Genomic DNA, 21,825 nt, shown 5'->3' with positions numbered 1-21,825 from the left:
AGGCAGTCGATGGAACTGCCCCTGCCTACCTCCAAGCATTGGTAAAGCCACACACCCCAGCTCGATCCCTCCGCTCAACTTCCTCAGCTGGACGTCTGGTACCGCCATCGCTAAGAGGTAGCAAAGGTTGATCAAAAAAGTCACAACTTTTCTCGGTTTTGGGACCACAGTGGTGGAACGAGCTCCCTGCCGTTCTCAGGACCACAGAGTCGCTCACTATCTTCCGAAAAAGGCTCAAGACTCACCTTTTCAGATTCCACCTCAACTCTGCATAGCCACCCTCCCCCTTCTGGCCACCATTGTACATTGTATTGTATTGTATTGTATTATAGTACTTAACTGTGTAGCAACTGCAGTAGCTGCTATCATTGCTGTAACACAGGGAATTGGCCTAGCGATTGTTGTACTTGCACTTGGTTCTATGAACATCCTTACTGTACCGACGGCGATATATTGTTGCACTTCTTATGACAAATGTACTTATTGTAAGTCGCTTTGGATAAAAGCGTCTGCTAAATGCCTTAAATGTAAATGTAAATGTAATGTAAATGAGACAATGAGAAGGTGAGTGGGGAGGGAGAGAAAGAGAGAGAGGGCGGTAGAGAGACAATGAGAAGGTGAGTGGGGAGGGCGAGCTAGAAAGAGAGAGAGCAAGAGAGCACTGGAGAGACAATAAGAAGGGGAGCAGAGAGAGGGAGAGAGAGAGAGAGAGAGAGAGAGAGAGAGAGAGAGAGAGAGAGAGAGAGAGAGAGAGAGAGAGAGAGAGAGAGAGAGAGAGAGAGCAGTGGGGAGTCAATGAGAAGGGGAGCAGAGAGATCCAGCAGAGGGCAGTGGGGCAGACTGGGCGGGCTCACATCTGGGATGGAGGACTGCTGGCAGAGAGAGAGTTAGGGATGGAAGGGAGGGGTTGAGGGCTAGTGTAGGAGGAAGAGAGACTGTGGTAGGTATCGAGGGAGGGAGGAAGGGAGGGAGGTGGGAAAAAGAGAGCGAGGGAGAGTTAGGTACATAGGGAGGAAGGGAGAGTAGAAGGTACCAGAGTGGGGTTGAGTGATGTCAGCTCTGTGGTCTGGACTGCAGGTGAAGGTGGTCAGCTGGTCTGCTACCTGGCTGTGCTCGGTGAGCAGCTGGGTGACCCGGGCAGCACCCTGCACAACCCCTGGGTCCGGGGCACACTCACAAAGGAGCTCTGTGCTGCTGCTCATAGCAGCGCACACACACACACACACACACACACACACATGAACACACACATGAACACACACACGCACACACACACACACACACACACACACACACACACACACACACACACACACACACACACACACACACACACACACACACATATACACAAACACACCTGAACACACACACACACACACACACACACACACACACACACAAAGACTCACATATGAACACACACACACACACACACACAAAGCAATGTGACGTCACATCTATTGTTTAATATTATGTCTCTGTCTCTCTCTCTCGCTCTCTCTCTCTCTCTCTCTCTCTCTCTCTCTCTCTCTCTCTCTCTCTCTCTCTCCACTCACAGTTCACCCAGATCTACCAGGCCTCCCCCTGGAGTCCCTACTACCTATACTCAGGAATCACTGCTTTCAGGTACACTGAAAGCTCTAGTGTTTGTCTAGTGTGTGTAGTAGTAGTAGTAGTAGTAGTGGCTTCATTCCTTGATAAAAACCAATAGCCGATCAGAGTTGAGTGAATAATGCCCTTCGAGGTGTCCATTATGTAAGGGATAATGCCCGACGAGGTGTCCATTATCAAGAATTAATGGACGACGCGGAGGCCTAGAAACCGGTTAGTATTTGCCTCGGCGAAGTCCAGTGGTAGACAGTGGTAGGCATACGTTTAGGCACCCATACTAAAGTTGACTAACAAGAGTAATAAAAATTAATCTTTTAGAAATTGATCTTATGCCTTAATTAAATAAATGAGGAAAAAAACAACCTTTAAGGAAACTAATTTTCTTTGTGAATGAATAATGTATTGTAATTAAATAAATGTTCTCCATTAAAATACAGGGTGCATAAGTATAGACACCCCTATGTTAAATTCCTATAGAAGCAGGCAGATTTTTATTTTTAAAGTTATTTCATGGGTCCAGGATACTATGCATCCTGATTAAGTTCCCTTAGCCTTTGGAAATAAAATAGCCCCACATCATCACATACCCTTCACCATACCTAGAGATTGGCATGGTTTTATTTCAGTTAGCCTATTAGCTGGTTTGATTTGCATTGAGAAATCATTAGGTTAACTAACAGCTATTAGGCTAACTGAAAAGAACCATGGCAATCTCTAGTAATGGTGAAGGGTATGTGGTGCTGTGGGGCTATTTTAATTCCAAAGGCCTAGGCGACTTCATCAGGATGCATAGTATCCTGGATTCATGAGATAACTGGCTTTAAAAAATAATAATCTGCCTGCCTCTATGGGAATTTAACATAGGGGTGTCTATATTTATGCACCCTGTATTTAAATGGAGAACATTTATCTATTTCCGATATATTATTCATTCACAAAGAAAATTGGTGTCCTTATAGGTTGGATTATTCCTCATTTGTTTAATTAAGGTATTAAGATCAATTTCCAAAAGATGATTTTTATGCCTCTTTTTAGTCAACTCTATATATGTTAGAGTATGTACTTTTTCAATGCTAAGCAATAGCATCATTGTGAGCATCACTGTGAGCTCTGTGTGTGATTAGCTTGATGCTAGTGTGTCAGGGGAGCGTACCTATGTTCCCCGGGTCCTTTGTTCCCCAGGTCCTATGTTCCCCGGGTCCTATGTTCCCCCCTTTGTGTGACCGGGGAACATAGGACCCTGTGAGCAAATCTTTTTTTCGTAGAAATCATTACGAAAAAAAGAGAGAGATGATGTAGGGGCAAGTAGGACCTGGGAACATAGGGATGACCCCTGTGTCAGTAGCATCACTGTGAGCTCTGTGTGTGATTAGCTTGATGCTAGTGTGTCAGTAGCATCACTGTGAGCTCTGTGTGTGATTAGCTTGATGCTAGTGTGTCACTAGCATCACTGTGAGCTCTGTGTGTGTTTAGCTTGATGCTAGTGTGTCAGTAGCATCCCCGTGAGCTCTGAGTGTGATTAGCTTGATGCTAGTGTGTCAGTAGCATCACTGTGAGCTCTGTGTGTGATTAGCTTGATGCTAGTGTGGGAGTATCATCATTGTGAGCTCTGTGTGTGATGAGCTTGATGCTATGTTGGGGTAGCATCACGGTGAGCTCTGTGTGTGATTAGCTTGATGCTATGTTGGGGTAGCATCACGGTGAGCTGTGTGTGTGAGATTAGCTTGATGCTAGTGTGGGCATAGCATCATTGTGAGCTCTGTGTGTGACAGTGAAGGAGCGGAAGGGCTTAATGTATTTTACTGGAGCAAGTTCTCGGCCCCGGATGATGTTGCCATGGCGATCCGGAGATGGAGCCCCGCCCGGACACAGCGACGGTTGCCAGGCAGCAACAAACTCAAGGATAGCCGCAACGAGGAGCGCTACCTGCTGGAGCGTGACGACGAGATGCTGAAACTGCTCGGTAGGAAAGAGCACCTAATGGCCGACACATCAACACATGAACGCATCAATAACCAATGCAATGTTAACTCCTTTACACTCTCTTTCCTATCCTCAATAACCAATGCAATGTTAACTCCTTTACACTCTCTCTCCTATCCTCAATAACCAATGCAATGTTAGCTCCTTTACACACTCTCCTCCCCTCAATAAGCAATGCAATGTTAACTCCTTTCACACTCTCTCTCCTACCCTCACACACTTCATAACAGGGGGCCCCAGACTGTCTCTGTAATAAATACTTTCCCATTGCCATGTTAACAAAAGTGACACATCCCCACATCCCTCAACCCCCGCCCTGCTGCGACCCCCTATTGGGAGGCAAGCCCCTTCTGAAGACCACTGCTTAAGATACTGGTTTGAGCATCCCCTTGTCCTATAGACGGACAGCCGACATGTTACAACTTTGTATCTCAAGGGCACAGGATCTGCCATTACACATGGATCCAATACAAAGCCTTATTCAGTTGTATTCACACTCTGAAACTGTTGAACTATGAACCCCTCGTTGATGTTATTCTTATAAACATGGACAGGGTTGAACCCTGAGGATTTCGACTCAGATGACAAGGCAGACAAATTTAAAAACCCCAACAGCATCCAGGGTGGGAAGTGGCAGCTTGGCTTCCAAGGTGAGCAGACACGAACTCAAAAATAGTCAAACTTTCGGTCTATTTGACCAAATAGCTTGTCCTCAGCCACGTCTTTGAAATTAGCTTGATGCTAGGCTTGGAGTACCGTGTTTGTGAGCCCTCTGTGTGATAAGCTTGATGCTATGGTCAGTACAATAGATGCTCTGCAGTGCATCAGGATGAAGTATAATAATAATCTGCAGGATGTAGTATACTAATAATAACGTACTTACATTATTCTCTTTTATTGTCCATATTTAACGCTGGTTCCCAGACTTTATCCTTTATCCTTATCCTGCAAGCGTTTCGTGCTTTCTCTTTTTACATTCTTGTGGATATTTAACTTTAGTATCTTTATTTTATCAGCTTGTTTGTGTTGTATGTGTGCTGTGTGTGATGTCATTATGCTACTGGGACTTTTAATTTCCCATGGGGATCGATAAAGTATCCATCCATCCATCCATCCATCCATCCATCCATCCATCCATCCATCCATCCATCCATCCATCCATCCATCCATCCATCCATCCATCTATCTATCTATCTGATGATAATAACCTAGGTTCTCCCCTGCACCCCAGCCATGTCCTTCGACCTGTACGCTAAGTACGGTAACAACCGCACGCTGAGCCTGGTGAGCCCCAAGCGGCCGTACTACCAGTGGCGCCTGCGCGTGCCCTCGGGCCACCTGGTGCGTCTGGTGGTCCTCACTCTGCACGCCGGCGCCACGCCCGGGAGCTGCACCGCGCACAAGCTGTCCGCCTACGACTTCCTGCTGCCGCTGCAGAACAAGATCATCGCCCGGTGGGTGGGGGGACTCAGGGGGGGGGGGGGGGGGGGTATGGTGGCTGGGGGTACTCCCTGATGGGTGGTTGGGTGGGTACGGTGGGTGGGGGTACTCCCTGATGGGTGGTTGGGTGGGTACGGTGGGTGGGGGTACTCCCTGATGGGTGGGGGGTGGGGGTACTCCCTGATGGGTGGTTGGGTGGGTACGGTGGATGGGAGGTGGGGGTACGGTTGGTGGGGGCACTCAGGGGGGGTACTCCCTGATGGGTGGGGTGTGGGTACGGTAGGTGGGGGTAGGCTTGGTGGGGGTACGGTGGGTGGGGGTACTCCCTGATGGGTGGTTGGGTGGGGGTACGGTGGGTGGGGACTGGTCCAAGAGCAGAGGATCTGTTCTCGCTCAGGACAGATGCACCTCACACTGGAGAATAGAACTATCAATCAACCCTCAACAAAATATACAGCATCAAAAGAAATGGTTAAACAACACTAACAATATGAACATAGGGACAGCAGGAATAGATATGAGGAATATATAAAATGCATATACCACAACGTATTTTCAGAGTTTAGAATTTGTGGAATATATAATATGGGAAATATACAGTAGATATAAAATGCCTCCAAGCCAAAACAGAACAGTCATCCAATATGCTTGTCTATAAAACATAAAGTACAGTGTATGCTCAGGGTATAATATTGGGGATAGTGTAGTGGGCAACAGGCAGAGAGGTTTGATGCTCCAATGTCCTAAGTGATTCAGTCAGATGCTCTCTCTCTGATAAAGACTCAATGGTTGTCTGCTGAAGAACTGAAGAGCAATAGGCCGCTCAAAGAACAGGGAATAGGGTCGCTCACAGAATGCTTCTTTGTGAACCCGTAGTCCTCCATGAATGGTCCTTCATGTCAGATATTAAAGAGAAAAGTAGTTTGATTTGTTTGGTCACGGATGTCTCTAAAGGGAGACAATGTATATTCCTATGCTTTTATTCAATTCAATAACTGCTCTAAACTGATTCTTGAAAAAATGGTTGTTTCTATCAAATTGGTTCCTAAAGGAGTTTAGACTGCACAATGTAACTGGAAATACATGCTTTACCTTCCATGATAATCAGAAACGACTGATCTTTGGGTGTTTCTCAAATGAGAGCATACTGTTTATATCGGCTTCATCAGAGATAGACTGGCACTTAGCATGGCATTTTGGATGGGCTGCGTGTATTTGATGATGTATGTGTGATGTGTATGGGGTGTTTCCAGGTGGTGTGGGATGCCCATGACCGGGTCGTCTCCGGTCATGAAGCTGACCTCCTCTGGCAACGTGATGCTGGTCACCTTCTCCTTCAGCAGACAGAGGGACGGGGCCGTCTTCAAGGCCTACTTCCAGGCCATCCCCAAAGCAGGTCTGAGCTGGACCTCACACGCACGCATGCACGCACGCACACACACATGCACACGCATAGACACACAGGTATGAGGGGCCGCCTGGGACGGAATTCATACTTGGTCTTGCACCCACTATTATAATCTCGCATCTACACCACTATACCCATACGCAAACACTATTATACTCCTTTTACATGTATGCATGCAAGTCTATAGTCATGTATGTGAGAGACTATAGTAGTGTATGTGAGAGAGTATAGTTGTGTATGTGAGAGAGTATAGTTGTGTATGTGAGAGAGTATAGTTGTGTATGTGAGAGAGTATAGTTGTTTATGCAAGAGAATAAAGTAGTGTGTGTGAGAGAGAATAGTATTTTGTCTGAGAAAGTATAGTAGTGTGTGTGAGAGAGTTTGACTAAAACGGAAGTGAGTTTGATTCCTCAGTTCCTGATTGGCTGACAGAAGAGGCGGTAGCTTCTGGCGCTCAAAATACTGCGCTGTCACTTCATCCTGGAATTTCCAGCAATGTTGTTATGTTGCGTTCACACCAAAAAATTATTTGGTCGCTTGTTTGCGTGGTTGCCTGAGTTTGAGAGAGGCTTCGTCTTGTGACAATTCATTCTCAACCATGGCCACCGTTTTGGATTCATCATATCACCCGTTCTATCAAATATTCTAATCTAGAAACCTCCCGGAGCTCCGCCGTGAGTCCAGGAGCTCTATATGTAAATATTATAAGATGATATAATCTATAGATATCTTTATAATATAATATTGTAGAGTCACAGGGTTTGGGGCGGGCCTTAGCGGGGGAGCTCTCGTGGGGTTTCGGCTTCACAGGATTTGTTGTGGTTACCGGCGTTATCGTGGTTACCCGTCTTGTGTGTGTTCCAACGGTTTATTAGCGGTGGTATCTATCTAATAGGTCGCTGTCTAAGCAATACTTCATTCACTGCCTCTTCTGTGTTCATTACAATTGAACCAGGACAGGGAGGAGTAAGGGATTGTTGACATTTGCGGACTCCTGAGAACCCAACGCAGTTGTTAAGATTCATGATATCGTCCGGAGGCGCACACAGCTTTTGGCCGTTATATTATATATTATATTATACAGATATCAATATATTATATCTCATTTTATTTAGATATAGAGCTCCAGATCCTCCCTCCGGAGCTCTCGGAGTGTTCTAGATTAGAATATTTTATAGAGCGGATGATATTATGAATCCTAAACGACTGCGTCTGTTTTTCTGACGTCTCTGGTACTTCCACATGACGTAGAGACTGGCCATGGTTGAGAATGAATTGCCGGTCACAAGAGGAAGCCTCTCTCAAACTCAGGCGAACAAGCAACCAAATTTTGTTGCGAACGCAGCTTAACAGAATCGCTGGAAATTCCAGAGTGAAATGACAGCGCATTATTTTGAACGCCAGAAGCTACCGCCTCTTCTGTCAGCCAATCAGGAACTGAGGAATCAAACTCACTTCTGTTTCATTCAAACTCAATTCTGTTTCATTCAAACCCACTTCCGTTTCATTCAAACTCTCTCACACACACTTCTATACTCTCACACACACTACTATATTCTCTTGCGTAAACATCTATACTCTCTCACATACACTACTATACTCTCTCATACATGCATGTAAAAGGAGTATAATAGTGTGTGTGTAGGAGTATACTGGTGTATATGCAAGATTATAATAGTGTGTGTAAGTCCAAGTATGAATTCTGTCCCAGGAGGCCCCTCATACACACGCACACACGCGCAACCACACACACACACACACACACACACACACACACACACGCACAAACAGGTATGCATAAACTCCCACTCTCATTAACACATACAAATAAAGATATATAAACACATGAATTACACCCACACACATAGAAATATACACACACACACACACAAACACATCAAAATAGCCATAAACACATACATATAGACACATATGGTCATCGGTGAAGGGATAAGGTATAAAAAGAAACTCAAAGAAACAAATCCCACCCACGTACACACTTAATACAGACATTACAGTTGACTGATTTATTGGTATTCAGAGGATTGTGTGTTGATCGTGTGTGTCTGCGGTGGTAGCGATCAACATATGATGTTTGCCTCCCCCTGCAGGCTGTGGAGGGTCAATATCCTCCTGGAACGGTTCCCTTACCTCCCCCTACTACCCAGCCCACTACCCCCCCAACGTGGACTGCTCCTGGACCATACGGGTAAGACAGAGACAGTGGGTGTCTGATTGTGTGTGTGTGTGTGTGTGTATGGGGGGGTGTGGGTTTGTGGTTTTGGCTGTGGCTGTGTGTTGATGTGTGCATGTGTTTATGTGCACGACATTGTATTTATTTGTGTGCGTGTGTGTTGTTTTGTGTGTGAGTGCATGTGAGTGAACAAAAGATACATTCAGAGAACATTTAATTCAAGCCGATTGAGCGACGTTGTGTTGTGTTAGTGTTTAGTTTAACCTCATCACACTATCTGTGTGTGTGTGCGCGAGTGTGTGTGAGTGTGTGCGTTTGTTTAGCCCTCTTTCTGCTCTCCCCGCCGGTGTCACTTCCAGGCTCCGTTGCCAGGATACCTGATCTCCGTGACGATAGTAACCTTGGACATTCAGGACTCCTCGTCCTCGGATGGCTGTGAAAAGGATTGGCTGGACATCAGAGGTGTTAAGTACGTAGAAAAAAGAGAAGGAACAGCGGTGTAATCCGACCATCGCTGGTTCAAATCCCTCCCCAAAAAAACCATCCTGGCACACAAAGTCAACGGGCAACAATGATTACTTTAGTCTCGGATCTCATGAGCAAGGCACACAAGGCCCTCACAAAAAGAGAATCTGGTTAGCCTGATATCATTGACAAGAATCATAAATCCTTACCACAGTGTCTCACTCTGTGATCTCCCCTTACCTTTACCTCCAAGTAAACACTATTCCAGTTTCGACTTATATTGATAGAATATAATAATATCCATCTCGCTTACTACTGGAAGACAATGTTATATTGGTTATTATTTATATGATTAAGGATATAAACCACAGGCCACCCCGTTTATTCATGATAGAGTTACCAACAATGATTAGATATAAATTACTTTTGCTTTAAAGGATTTCATCAGCTGAAATTTCAGTATTCTTTCACATTACTTAGAGCTTGTTTTACCTCATGTTGTCGGTTGAACTTTGGGTTGATAGTATTATACGAGGGTTTTTTATTGGTGAGTTAGTGGTTGGTGCGGTACATTGGTGCGGTACAATGATTCAATTAAAAGGCAGAGGTGTCCTGGTATAAAAACAATGCACACCCTTCGAACCACAAATACAAATACAGGGGATCTCGGGGGCCAGAAAAGCCTTGATTTGTCACAGAAGACCCCCTGAAAGCCTCTCAGCGACATTTCGGGGGGTCTCTGTAAAAGCGCATTGGAAAAGGCCCCTCCACGTCACCAAGAGAAGGCCACAGAACCTGAGTGTGTCAGGACTCCACCCCTGGAGCACCAGGTAGGGCCCCCCCCCCCCCCCGCTGGTACCATCTATCGCCTTGTTTCCACATAGCGATGCGGTGCAGCTAGCTGGAGTAGTTTAGGTGCAGTTAGGTTCAGCTCTGTAACTTGCGTTTTCACCGCCGACAGTACCCTTATGGTAGGGCGGCGTTTAAGCCGGATGGCGATAGCCGCGGCAGCTACGTAAGCATCATGACCTCATAGCAGCCCAACACAGTTTAGCCTGCTAATAAATCCAAGGAAAAAGAAGAACGCAACACAATGAACAAAGAGCAACAATGTAGGACGTCCAAGAAGGACGTCATACTTTCGTGCGACATTTTCTTCAATAAACCTAGTTTTCGCCGTTGTCCAAAAATGCATAGAGGGTACTGTGTTTGTTCGTTATTATCCCCCTGTCGCACGGAAGTGACGATTCTGTCGACCGATCAACGGACGGCGTGTATAGCTCGAACTTGTTGGCACCCTTTCAGACGTCTAGGTACCCCAACGGAGGAGTACTGCGAGAGGAGTACGGCTCATCACGGCTCAGTCCGGACCCCGCCCACTTTAGGCGGTGGAAACGCGAACCGTGCCGCACCTTGGCACACCGAACCGACCCGCATCCGCCGGTGGAAACGCGCCATCAAATAACACAGTGTTTCCCCCCCTCCCAGGCTGTGTAACCCCGTGTCAGAGAGCAGCAGGAAGCGCATCTACTCGTCTCCAGTCACCCTCCACTTCCACTCGGATGAATCCGTCACTCACAAGGGCTTCTACCTGCTCTACCGCTCCTTCTCCACGGAGAACGGTGAGGCTGTCACTCACAAGGGGCTTCTACCTGCTCTACCGCTCAGGCTGTCACTCACAGAGGGTTCTACCTGCTCTACCGCTCAGGCTGTCACTCACAGAGGGTTCTACCTGCTCTACCGCTCAGGCTGTCACTCACAGAGGGTTCTACCTGCTCTACCGCTCAGGCTGTCACTCACAGAGGGTTCTACCTGCTCTACCGCTCAGGCTGTCACTCACAGAGGGTTCTACCTGCTCTACCGCTCAGGCTGTCACTCACAGGGGGTTCTACCTGCTCTACCACTCCTTCTCCCCGGAGGACGTTGAGGCCTGACACCAACTTCTCTCCAGCACTCATTGTTTCATGATCAGACCACCAGTGGAAACCAATCCACTGCTTGTGGCTCGGTAGGCCTCTGTAGGATGGAGGGTCTGGTGCATGACCTGGTGGTGGCTCCGTTGACTTAATGGGGCCATATGTCCCTCAATGATGCATCAAGACCTTTTTGCGTCTTAACAACTGCTTATGGGAACAGCAGTTTGTCGTTGGTTAAATGAGTCCTCTAGTTGTTGCCACACGCGAGAGACATTACACAGCATTACATGTGTAGTGGTTCAGAGCAGTGATGCGGTTTAGTGTTTTGTGATGTTCCCTGCCCTGACTTTTAAAGCCCTGATGAAACATAAAGTGCCTTAAAGACACTGGGGCCTCCCGTGTCCCAGTAAATCAACCCTATCCATCCCCTTATGGCCCTAATGTCCCTGAAGCAAATCATTTTTGTGCCTAAAAAGATGCCAAGCCGCCGTGCAGGAATACTGAGCTCTCCTCTGTGGCTCCTTGGTGAGACTAGGTCTGTCTTCTGGTCCTCAGCGTGTCCTCGCCAGTTCCGCTGTGGGGATGGCCGCTGCGTCCCACTGAGGAAGGTGTGTGACGGCGTCAGGGACTGCTCCGACGGACGGGACGAGACCAAGTGCCGTGAGTGGCTCCTGGTCCTGGTCCATTTTGTTTTTTGACGTCATAAAATACGTTACAAAGAGTATATAACCGGCAATAATCGGAGGACAAACAAATGTGTGGGGTTGTGTGTGCGTTTGTAAAGTGTATTTATATGTAACTTTGAGTGTGTGTGTTGCAGCGTCATGTAAGCCCGGGGACGTGTCCTGTGGGAACGGAGAATGTAAACCTCCAGGGAGCCGGTGCCTCGGCCAGGCCCCCTGTGGAGAGAGCAGTGAGGAGGGCAGCTGTGGTACGCCCCCTGACACGACCTCCCTCCGTCCGCACTGTGGACCCAACCGTACCGCGCCGCGACCATTTGCATTACACTGCCAGTTTAAGCACGACGTGCTGCCGTACCCTACCGTACCATACAGTAACACACCGTACCGTACCGTACATCACTGTACTCTACCGTACCGTACCATACAGTAACACACCGTACCGTACCGTACATCACTGTACTCTACCGTACCGTACCATACAGTAACACACCGTACCGTACCATACCGTACATCACTGTACTCTACCGTACCGTACCATACAGTAACACACCGTACCGTACCATACCGTACATCACTGTACTCTACCGTACCGTACCATACAGTAACACACCGTACCGTACCATACCGTACATCACCGTACTCTACCGTACCGTACCATACAGTAACACACCGTACCGTACCGTACATCAACGTACTCTTCCGTACCGTACCACACAGTAACACACCTTACCGTACCATACCATACAGTACCACACAGTACCGTACCCTACCGTACCCTACTGTACATCAACGTACTCCACCGTAACGTACTATACAGTAACACACCGTACCGTACCGTACCATATAATACCACACAGTATCGTACCCTACCGTACATCAACGTACTCTACCGTACCTTACAGTAACACACCGTACCGTACCGTACCGTACCACACCGTACCGTACCGTACCGTACATCACCGTACCGTACATCACCGTACCGTACATCACCGTACCGTACCGTACAGTACCACACAGTATCGTACCCTACCGTACATCAACGTACTCTACCGTACCGTACCGTACCACACCGTACCGTACCGTACCGTACCACACCGTACCGTACCGTACTGTACCGTACATCACCGTACCGTACCGTACATCCCCGTATCGTACCGTACCATACAGTACCACACAGTACCGTACCCTACCGTACCGTACCGTACCTCACCGTACATCTCCGTACCGTACCTTATCGTACTCCAACGTACATCTCCGTACCGTACCCTACCTTACAGTACCACACCGTACCGTACCCTACCCTACCGCACCGCAGCTTCCTTTACCTTACCGTGTGAAACATGGTCCAATGTGTCTACAGGACTAATATGAAATTAATTGCCTCTCAATGAGCTGTTGAGAGCAGAGAAGGGGAAATATTGAAGGTCAAACTGAATAAGTGGTAGGCTATAATATGAAACAAGATAGGCAATAAAAGTGTGAGTGATGTTGCGTCATTGACTGAAGACAATCATTCGAACCATGCCGGGCCAGTACAGTGTGTGTGTCTGTGTGTCTGTGTGTGCATGTGTGTGTCTGTGTGTGTCTGTGTTTCTTTAGGTGGGAAGTGTTTCCATATGTGTCCCAACAAGGTGTGTGTGCCCAAGTCCTCGGTGTGTGACGGAGTGCTGGACTGCAGGGACCGCAGTGACGAGCTCAACTGCAGCAAAGCCAGTGAGTGGGATCTGTCATGTCTATGTGGTTATGGTGTTGATATCATAGTTCATATCTCACTGGAACCTCCTCTTCTAAGTTTGTATGTGGCCTGTGGTTAGGATATACGACTACTAGACACCTCACACCACTTAAAGGTGTATGATAAGAAGTATGGTTGCAAGGAAAATATGTTAAAGGGGTGATATCATGCTTTTTCGAATTTTCCCCTTCCTTAAGACTGTTATATGACGTATGTATACATGGTGTACGTCTGCAAAGCTTGAAAAATCGGAGTCCGAGCCAGGGGCAGTATTTGCGCCCACTGAGAACACCCATCAATAAGTGTGTGAAACAGCTGTTGTGCGCTCAGACTTCTGTAATAGTGTGACGGTCAGCCAGTGGTGCTGAAGTGCAGAGGTCGCCCCTCCGGTGACCCGGGGAACAGCAACAGAGAGGGCGTGCTGACCAACCACAACTGACTGGGCTACTTGGGAGGGGGGCCTCAGATCAGACCGTTTTTGAAATACGCTGAAATTGGTTTTGCCGAAATGAACAGTGTGAGAATAATATATTATTTTATTTTTTTCAAATATATATTTATTGGGTTTTTATTTCCTTTACAGCATAGACAAGCACAACAACAACAAAGCACATCAACCCCCCAGCCCCCTCCCCACAACAAAATAAACACAACAGGTTAAATTAACACAAAACCCAGATGGAAATTGGATATATGTATGTAAATGTAACACAAATTCTGCATCCATGTCGATGTATGATACAATCGAATACTAACATTTGGCATGAGCAAGGCTTTACAGAATAATGAATAATCATTAAATATGAATAGATAAATGATTTAAAAAAATAACAATAACAATCCAATCTGTTCATCAGTCCCACTATCACTTTGTATATTTTCATTTTCCAGGAAATTATAAAAAACTTTGATCGATCCTGTTTTTTGTGAAATAACTTATTTTTTCCAGTACCAGATAGGAAGTCACTCCATTTAACCATTCAGAAATGCCACAGATAATTTTTCCCATGAACTAGCAATGCACCTTTTAACCTCATACCAATTAATAAGGTTTTTTTAAGAAGCTTTTTTTTATCTGCCGAATACAGTAGTGTTTTCTCTTTTTTACGTTGTCCACGTACAGCGAGATACGATATTCTACGTCTCAGACATTAATTCTTGTAATGACAGGATGCTTGTGAATTGCCATGGCAAGTGGCTCAATAGCCAGGACAAAAAGTAAGGGAGAAAGGTGGCAGCCCTGTCTCGTACCTCGGTGAGGCCTAAATGGTGTTGACACAAGTCCATTAGTTAGTATTTCAGCTTGTGGGTTGGTGAACGAAAGCTGAACCCATCTGAGAAAATGTACACCCACACCAAATCTCTGCAGGACATCACATAGGTATTGCCACTCTACACAGTCGAAGGCCTGCTCTGAGTCCAACGACAGGATAGAGTGGTCAGGGAGGCCAGACTTTTCGAAAATATAATATTGAGCAAACTCCTTGTATTGTGGAAGCCCTGTCTACCCTGAACCAATCCACTCAGGTCCAAATTGACTTTTTGAGGCACGACTGGTTCCAACCTCCTCACCAGTACTTTACATAAAATCTTAAGGTCATTACTTAGAAGTGAGATCGATCTTTAAGAGCCACACTGGGTTGGCGTCTTTCCAGGCTTCGGAAACTGTGAAATTTATAATTTGACTGTTGTCTGATTAGTGTTGGTTTCAAAGTACAAATCAATTTGTCTTCCAATATACTCTATAAAGCTTTGGTCCCTCAGCCAGATTGGTTGTAGGCGCCACCTAGAGGGGGGCGGTACCACATTGGAATATGTGAAGCGAGGTTGGAGCGGGATCTTAAATAAGGGGTATTTCTAACATAGAGGCATGTAACCCTATTCTAGTAGTACCCCCAAATGCAATTATTAAAAAGGAGGAAATGCCCAATGATGTGTTAGTGTTGTCCTTGTGTCTTCGTCATTCAATATCTAACTATTTACATAGATATGTATCTATATCAAACTATTCACATAGATATTTATGCAGCCAACTATTCACATAGATATGTACTTCCTACTTCCTAAACACCTTAGTTAACTGCATGTTTTTAATCCTTCCTTCGTTAGACAACAAAGGTTGTCTGCCATCGTCCTACAAATGTGCCAGCGGGAAGTGTGTGAACAAGCTGAACCCCGAGTGTGACGGAGCCAAGGACTGCTCCGACGGCTCTGACGAGCAGCGCTGTGGTCAGTAATCTGCTCCCCGCACACTGTCACTACCGTCACTCTGTCATCACCACATCAGTCAGTACCCTCACTCTGGCTCTACCTCACTCTGTCATCGCCATATCAGTCAGTACCCTCACTCTGGCTCTACCTCACTCTGTCATCACCACATCAGTCAGTACCGTCACTCTGTCTCTACCTCACTCTGTCATCGCCACATCAGTCAGTACCCTCACTCTGTCTCTACCTCACTCTTTCTCTCGATCACTCTGTAACACTGCGTGAGTGTGCGATTCGGTGCCTGAGAGATAACATGGACCCTCCCCTGCCGGAGGCATGGTTTGGTCTGGGAATGTTACTACACCTGAAAAGGGCGGAGGCTGGGATAGGCGGTGTGCCGGCTGTGAACACCGCGTGTGACTGCTTGCAGTCCTAGTTCTGTCTTTCTTTTTATTGATCGGTTTGCAAAAGTCCCTCTTATTGTGATCTTTTTATCGAACTCTTCTCTCGTTGATAAAAGCTGGGCTTCCCCCCTCTCCTGCTCCCTTCCCTCCCCCCTCTCCTGCTCCCTCCCCTCCCCCCTCTCCTGCTCCCTCCCTCCGGCTCTCTCCCCCTCCCTCCCCCTTCCCAGGCTGTGGCACCAGACCCAGAAAGCGCTCTAAGATCGTGGGGGGTGCTGATGCAGGGGTGGGCTCGTGGCCCTGGCAGGTCAGCCTCCAGATGGACCGCTACGGTCACGTGTGTGGGGCCTCGCTGGTGTCCAGCCGCTGGCTCATCTCCGCCGCACACTGCTTCCAGGACTCGGACGCCATCAAGTAAGGCCTTGTTCACGATACCTCCGTCCGTGGACGGATCTCATTGACGCAGGCCACGGAGCCGAATTGACGGACGGACCCACAATGCATTTCGCGAGCGCCCGATGTATGGGGTACTCGCGAAATGCATTGTGGGTCCGTCCGTCATTCGGCTCCGTGGCCTGCGTCAAAGCAGCGGATCTGTCGGCCAATCAGATCTCTGTTATGCAAATACACTCCACGCGTCTACTGGATCCATTTTGCAATAACAAGCAGGAAAAAGCAGGAAAGATCCGGCCGTTATATATATTTTTTTATATATTGTTTTAAGTCACCTGTTTGTGTAATCTTTTGTAGTCATATCCACACATCGGCTTTGTAGCGGGAAGCGATTTGATTCGCTGCAGTATGTGTCTACAAAGACTAGTCCCCTATACGTCAGACAAGACCCCGGTCATCTGTCGACGGACGAAAGTATTGTGAACAAGGCGTCAGGATTCTGCTGTCATCGGCCTTTATCACATGACTGAGGCTACCGACAAAGCATACAATCACAATTGGAGAAGCAAGAAAAGATTTAGCAACTTTCTTTTAACCCTCCTACCTGGCTATCTGCCATAAGGCTAGCAGACCGGTTGCTAGAGCCAGTGAGCTAGTAACAAGTGCTGTCAAGCGATTAAAATATTTAATCGTGATTAATCGCATTAATGTCATAGTTAACTCACGAGTAATCGCGATTAATCGCAATTTTTTTTCTATTCTAAATATCCCTTGATTTCTTTGTCCCAATTGCAATTAAACGATGAACATACAAACATACTGCCTTGAACATAGCAGTCAGGCTACTGCTTCTTTGTTTTGAGCCAAAGAAAAAAAAAATAATAATAACAATGTGTTAATCGCGCGATAACAAAAGTTAACGCCGTTAAAATTGGTTTGCGTTAACGCCGTTAATTTCGCGTTTAACTGACAGCACTACTAGTAACCTGTTTCTGGGGAATGGCTTTGGAGGGAGGCCTTTAAGGGAGGTCTGGGATTTCTATGGTTAGATACGCTAGCTTTAAGTCTAGGTACAAAGGGGATCAAACTGAAAACAGTTGGCATCATCAACATCTCCAGCTCTGACGTCAGTTATACTGAACAATAACAAAAACAAGCTGAGGTCCACCATGTGGCCAGGTCTCCACGGCGCCACCATCCAACAGTTCAGAATAGGGCTTCAGAATGTAGACCCCACCGTGGGCTTGTACCACTATACGTTCATCAACCAGTTCCCCTGAGCTGCCCCTCTATGGGGGAGAGACCAAGGCCCTCTCTGTGCCCAGTTCAGTTCAGTTCGGTACTTTTATTTATCCCAAAAGGGATATTTGGTTTACAGCAGACACAATACAACGTATAAAGACATTAGAAAAAAACTACATGACCAAATACAAACCAAAAAAATAAAATACTGCTGTTCATTAAAAAAAGTCTATTCCATTTGAATTAAATTCTTAGAAAAATAAATCGCTTTAGTGCTGTTTGAAAGTACCGTCAAATTGTAACACTTAGGAATATAGGGACCTGTATACCTACTGCACCTTACCCTGGGCAGCCTGTACCTCCGACCCGGTGGAGGGAGAAATAAGTCCTCCCAGAGGGGAGGGTCAGAGCTGGCTACAATGCACCGGGCCTCACCACCTGTCCTGCCCAGGTACTCGGACCCCCGGTCCTGGCGAGCCTTCATGGGCCTGCGGGCCATGAGCACGGGCAACGCGGGCGCCGCCACGCGGCCGATCCGCCGCATCGTGCTGCACCCCCAGTACGACCAGTTCACCTCGGACTACGACCTGGCGCTGCTGGAGCTCAGCGCGCCCGTGTTCTTCAGCGACCTGGTGCAGCCCGTCTGCGTGCCCGCGCCCTCCCACACCTTCAGCACCGCCACCAGCTGCTACGTCACCGGCTGGGGCGTGCTGATGGAGGACGGTGAGAGGCTGTTTCTCCTCTACAGTGTTAGAAGCGGCGTTTACCTTGTCTTTTTTACATGCGTACGCCCGACAGGGGTAACAGAGGACCTCATCCTGAGCAGAGGACCGATGGACAGGAGAACGCTGAGAGCACAGAGGCTGAAATACTAACAGAACCTTGTGTAGAACCTCAAACGAGTTGCCCAGGTGGTCTGCTGGTTGTGATAATGGCTGTACATGGTGATGGGGGTACATGCTGTATGTCCCGGGGAGCGGGGGGGTTCTGTGGGGGGCCTTCAAGAGAGCTACTAGTGGGTCATGGTGATGGAGGTCTGTGAGGGACCGACGTGGTCACCCCGAGTATTGGGGCAAAAAAAACAAGGGGTGGCAATTCCGTTTGGAAAAAGGAGTTTTATTTCCTTCAAAAAAGTTCCAGAAATAAATAAACAATGTTTTTGAGTGTGAGAGACAGTGAGAAGGGGTTCCACTTTCTCACAGGGTCCATGCTGTATGTCCCTGAGGGGGGGGGGGGTTCATGGTGATGGGGGTCCATGCTGTCTGTCCCTGAGGGGAGGGGGGGGGGTTCATGGTGGTGGGGGTCCATGCTGTCTGTCCCTGACGTGTCCCTGTGGGGAGGGTCTCCAGGGGAGCTGGCGGCGCGGCTGCAGGAGGCGCCGGTGAAGATCATCAACAGGAACACGTGTAACAAGCTGTACGACGACGCCGTCACTCCCAGAATGCTCTGCGCTGGAAACCTCCAGGGAGGGGTGGACGCCTGCCAGGTGTGTGTGTGTGTCTGTGTGTGTGTGTGTGTGTGTGTGTGTGTGTGTGTGTGTGTGTGTGTGTGTGTGTGTGTGTGTGTGTGTGTGAGAGTGAGAGTGAGAGTGAGTGTGAGTGTGAGTGTGAGTGCGAGAGAGAGAGAGAGTGTGAGAGCGAGAGAGAGAGATAGAAACATAAAATTACATTAATATTTATTTATTTAGAGGAGGCTTTTATACAGTCTGACTTACCAGGTGTATGTGTGTGGTTGTGTGGGTGTGTGCATGTGTGCGTGTGTTTGTGTGGGTTTGTGCGTTTGTGAGTGTGCGCATGTATATATGTATGTGTGTGTGTGTGCGTGTGCGTGTTTATGAGTGTGTGTGTGTGTGTGTGTCTTTGTGAGTGTGTGTATATGTATGTGTTTGCGTGTGCGTATGTGTGTGGGCACGTGTGAGTGTATGTGTGTGTGTGTCTGTATTTCTGTTTATGTGTCTGTGTGTGTGTGTGTGTGTGTGTGTGTGTGTGTGTGTGTGTGTGTGTGTGTGTGTGTGTGTATATGTGTATGGGTGTGTGTGTGAGTGTGTGTTTCTGTGTGCGTGTGTGCGTATGTGTGTGTATGTGTGTGTGAATGCGTGTGAGTGTGTTTATGGGTATACGTAATTATGTCTGTGTGTGTGTGTGTTTGTGTGTGTTTGTGCATTTGTGAGTGTGCGCATGTGTATATGTATGTATGTGTGTGTGTGTGTGTGTTAATGTGTGTGTGTGTGTGTTTGTGAGTGTGTGTATATGTATGTGTTTGCGTGTGCGTGTGTGTGTGTGCACGCGTGAGTGTATGTGTGTGTGTGTGTGTGATTGTATTTCTGTGTATGTCTCTGTGTGCGTGTGTGTGTGTTTCTGTATATGTGTGTGTGTGTGTGTGTGTGTGTGTGTGTGTGTGTGTGTGTGTGTGTGTGTGTGCGTGTGTGTGTGCGTGTGTGTGTGTGTGTGTGTGTGTGTGTGTGTGTGTGTGTGTGTGTGTGTGTGTGTGTGTTTCTGTATATGTGTATATGTGTGTGTGTATGTGTGTGTGTTTCAGGGGGACTCCGGCGGGCCCCTGGTGTGTGTGGAGCGCGGGCGGCGCTGGTTCCTGGCCGGCGTTGTAAGCTGGGGGGAGGGCTGCGCCCGGCTGAACCGCCCGGGGGTCTACACCCAGGTGATCAAGTTCGCCGACTGGATCCAGCAGCAAACCAGAGGTCAAGTGTGACACGGACCGGGCGGAGCCACCAGCGTGTGAGGAACACAGAGAGAGAGACGGGCAGGCGGACACCCGGACAGGACACACAGACCGAGATGCACAGAACCGATCGTACGGATAAAAGGACAGAAACAGCAGGAGCAGGCAAAAAGACGGACAGACGGACACAGACAGCCAGAACAGACAGGCCATCAGACAAGACGGACAGACTGGATAGAAAGTCAGCAAATTTAAAAGGACAGAAAGACAGACAATCAAGATAGCCTATCCAGGCAAACTGAAACAGACAGACAGACAGACAATCAGACAGATAGTCAGGCAAAACAGACAAACAAACCGACATCTTAAAGGAAACCTCTGGATTTTTCAACCCGGACCCTATTTTCCGAGAATTTGGGTCAAATGGAAAAATGAGGAGAACAACTTTTAGAATAAATCCGATTTTGAGGGAGAGGGCTGCAGCCATTAAACAGGTGGGAACGGGCTGTGGTTTGAATCCTACACGGCTGGGCCGAAGGGCCTGGTGACCACTGACAGGCTATGTTCTCACGGAAAGGATCCATGAAAAGGAAAAAACTTCTATTGACCTTTCGCTTGATCCAGTCAGTTTGCTATTGTGCCCTACCAAGTCTCGCGAGAGCGGAGTGGTTGCAGGAGAAGGTTGGAGGTGTGACTGAGAGCTGGAGAGAGCAGCCCAATAGAGAGACTTCTCCTTGAGCGAGACTGGGTTAGACACAATGAAAAACGGACTAGATCAAACAAAGGGTAAAGAAAAGTTGTACTTCTCTGTAGGGATCCTTTCTATAATGTTAGAATCTAAGCAGAGCCCTTTGACAGGAAGTACCTTGAGTTTCAGTCCCCAGAGTTTGAGAGTAGACGGAGCGTAAGACCAGCTGCTTCTGACTGTAGATCCTCTACAGCCTGCCCCACAACGTGTCCTCCAGGCATGGTCTCCCTCACAACCTGTCATGCATTAGTTCAACTGTACACTGCAAATGGAGTGAGTTCACTTCTGCCCCGCCTGCTGTTGGCAGCCTCCTCCCCATGTGTCTACTCTGTGTGTGTTGACTCCTTACACAAGTCTGTCCACTGTCCACTGTGTGTGTGTGTGTGTGTGTGTGTGTGTGTGTGTGTGTGTGTGTGTGTGTGTGTGTGTGTGTGTGTGTGTGTGTGTGTGTGTGTGTGTGTGTGTGTGTGTGTGTGTTGACTCACTATACAAGTCTGTCCACTGTGTGTGTGTGTGTGTGTGTGTGTGTGTGTGTGTGTGTGTGTGTGTGTGTGTGTGTGTGTGTGTGTGTGTGTGTGTGTGTGTGTGTGTGTGTTGACGTCTTCCACAAGTCTGTCCACTGTGCATGTGTGTGTGTTAGTGTGTGTGTATGTGTATTGACTCCTTACGCAAGCCTTTCCACCTTGTGTGTGTGTGTGTGTGTTGACTCTTTACACAGG

At 47.5% G+C, this 21,825-nt stretch overlaps 1 protein-coding gene across 1 annotated transcript; it reads left to right on the top strand.

Annotated features, from left to right (window-relative positions):
- Positions 1–3,397: 3,397 nt before the first annotated feature.
- On the top strand, positions 3,398–21,225 carry LOC115536861 (suppressor of tumorigenicity 14 protein). The gene is made up of 15 exons (XM_030348284.1): positions 3,398–3,577; positions 4,179–4,247; positions 4,829–5,051; positions 6,291–6,433; positions 8,557–8,654; positions 8,999–9,108; positions 10,593–10,726; positions 11,576–11,680; positions 11,841–11,951; positions 13,303–13,416; positions 15,548–15,667; positions 16,278–16,461; positions 18,134–18,405; positions 19,032–19,168; positions 20,221–21,225. Exons 1-15 carry the CDS (start codon positions 3,451–3,453, stop codon positions 20,386–20,388), a joined length of 2,115 nt encoding a protein of 704 aa, XP_030204144.1. The 5' UTR covers positions 3,398–3,450; the 3' UTR covers positions 20,389–21,225.
- The last annotated feature ends 600 nt before the right edge of the window (positions 21,226–21,825 follow it).

Source organism: Gadus morhua, chromosome 23, assembly GCF_902167405.1.
Source record: "Gadus morhua chromosome 23, gadMor3.0, whole genome shotgun sequence".
NCBI lineage: Eukaryota > Metazoa > Chordata > Actinopteri > Gadiformes > Gadidae > Gadus > Gadus morhua.
Note: the sequence above shows the minus strand (reverse complement) of the source record. Positions and strands in the feature narration are given on the sequence as shown.

Bases quoted from the DNA above. Each gene is read 5' to 3' on its own strand.
- LOC115536861 (XM_030348284.1), top strand. From the start codon at position 3,451: ATGGCGATCCGGAGATGGAGCCCCGCCCGGACACAGCGACGGTTGCCA. The intron at 9,109-10,592 runs GTACGTAGAAAA...CCCCCCTCCCAG, and splicing joins CTGGACATCAGAGGTGTTAA to GCTGTGTAACCCCGTGTCAG. The intron at 18,406-19,031 runs GTGAGAGGCTGT...GAGGGTCTCCAG, and splicing joins GGGCGTGCTGATGGAGGACG to GGGAGCTGGCGGCGCGGCTG.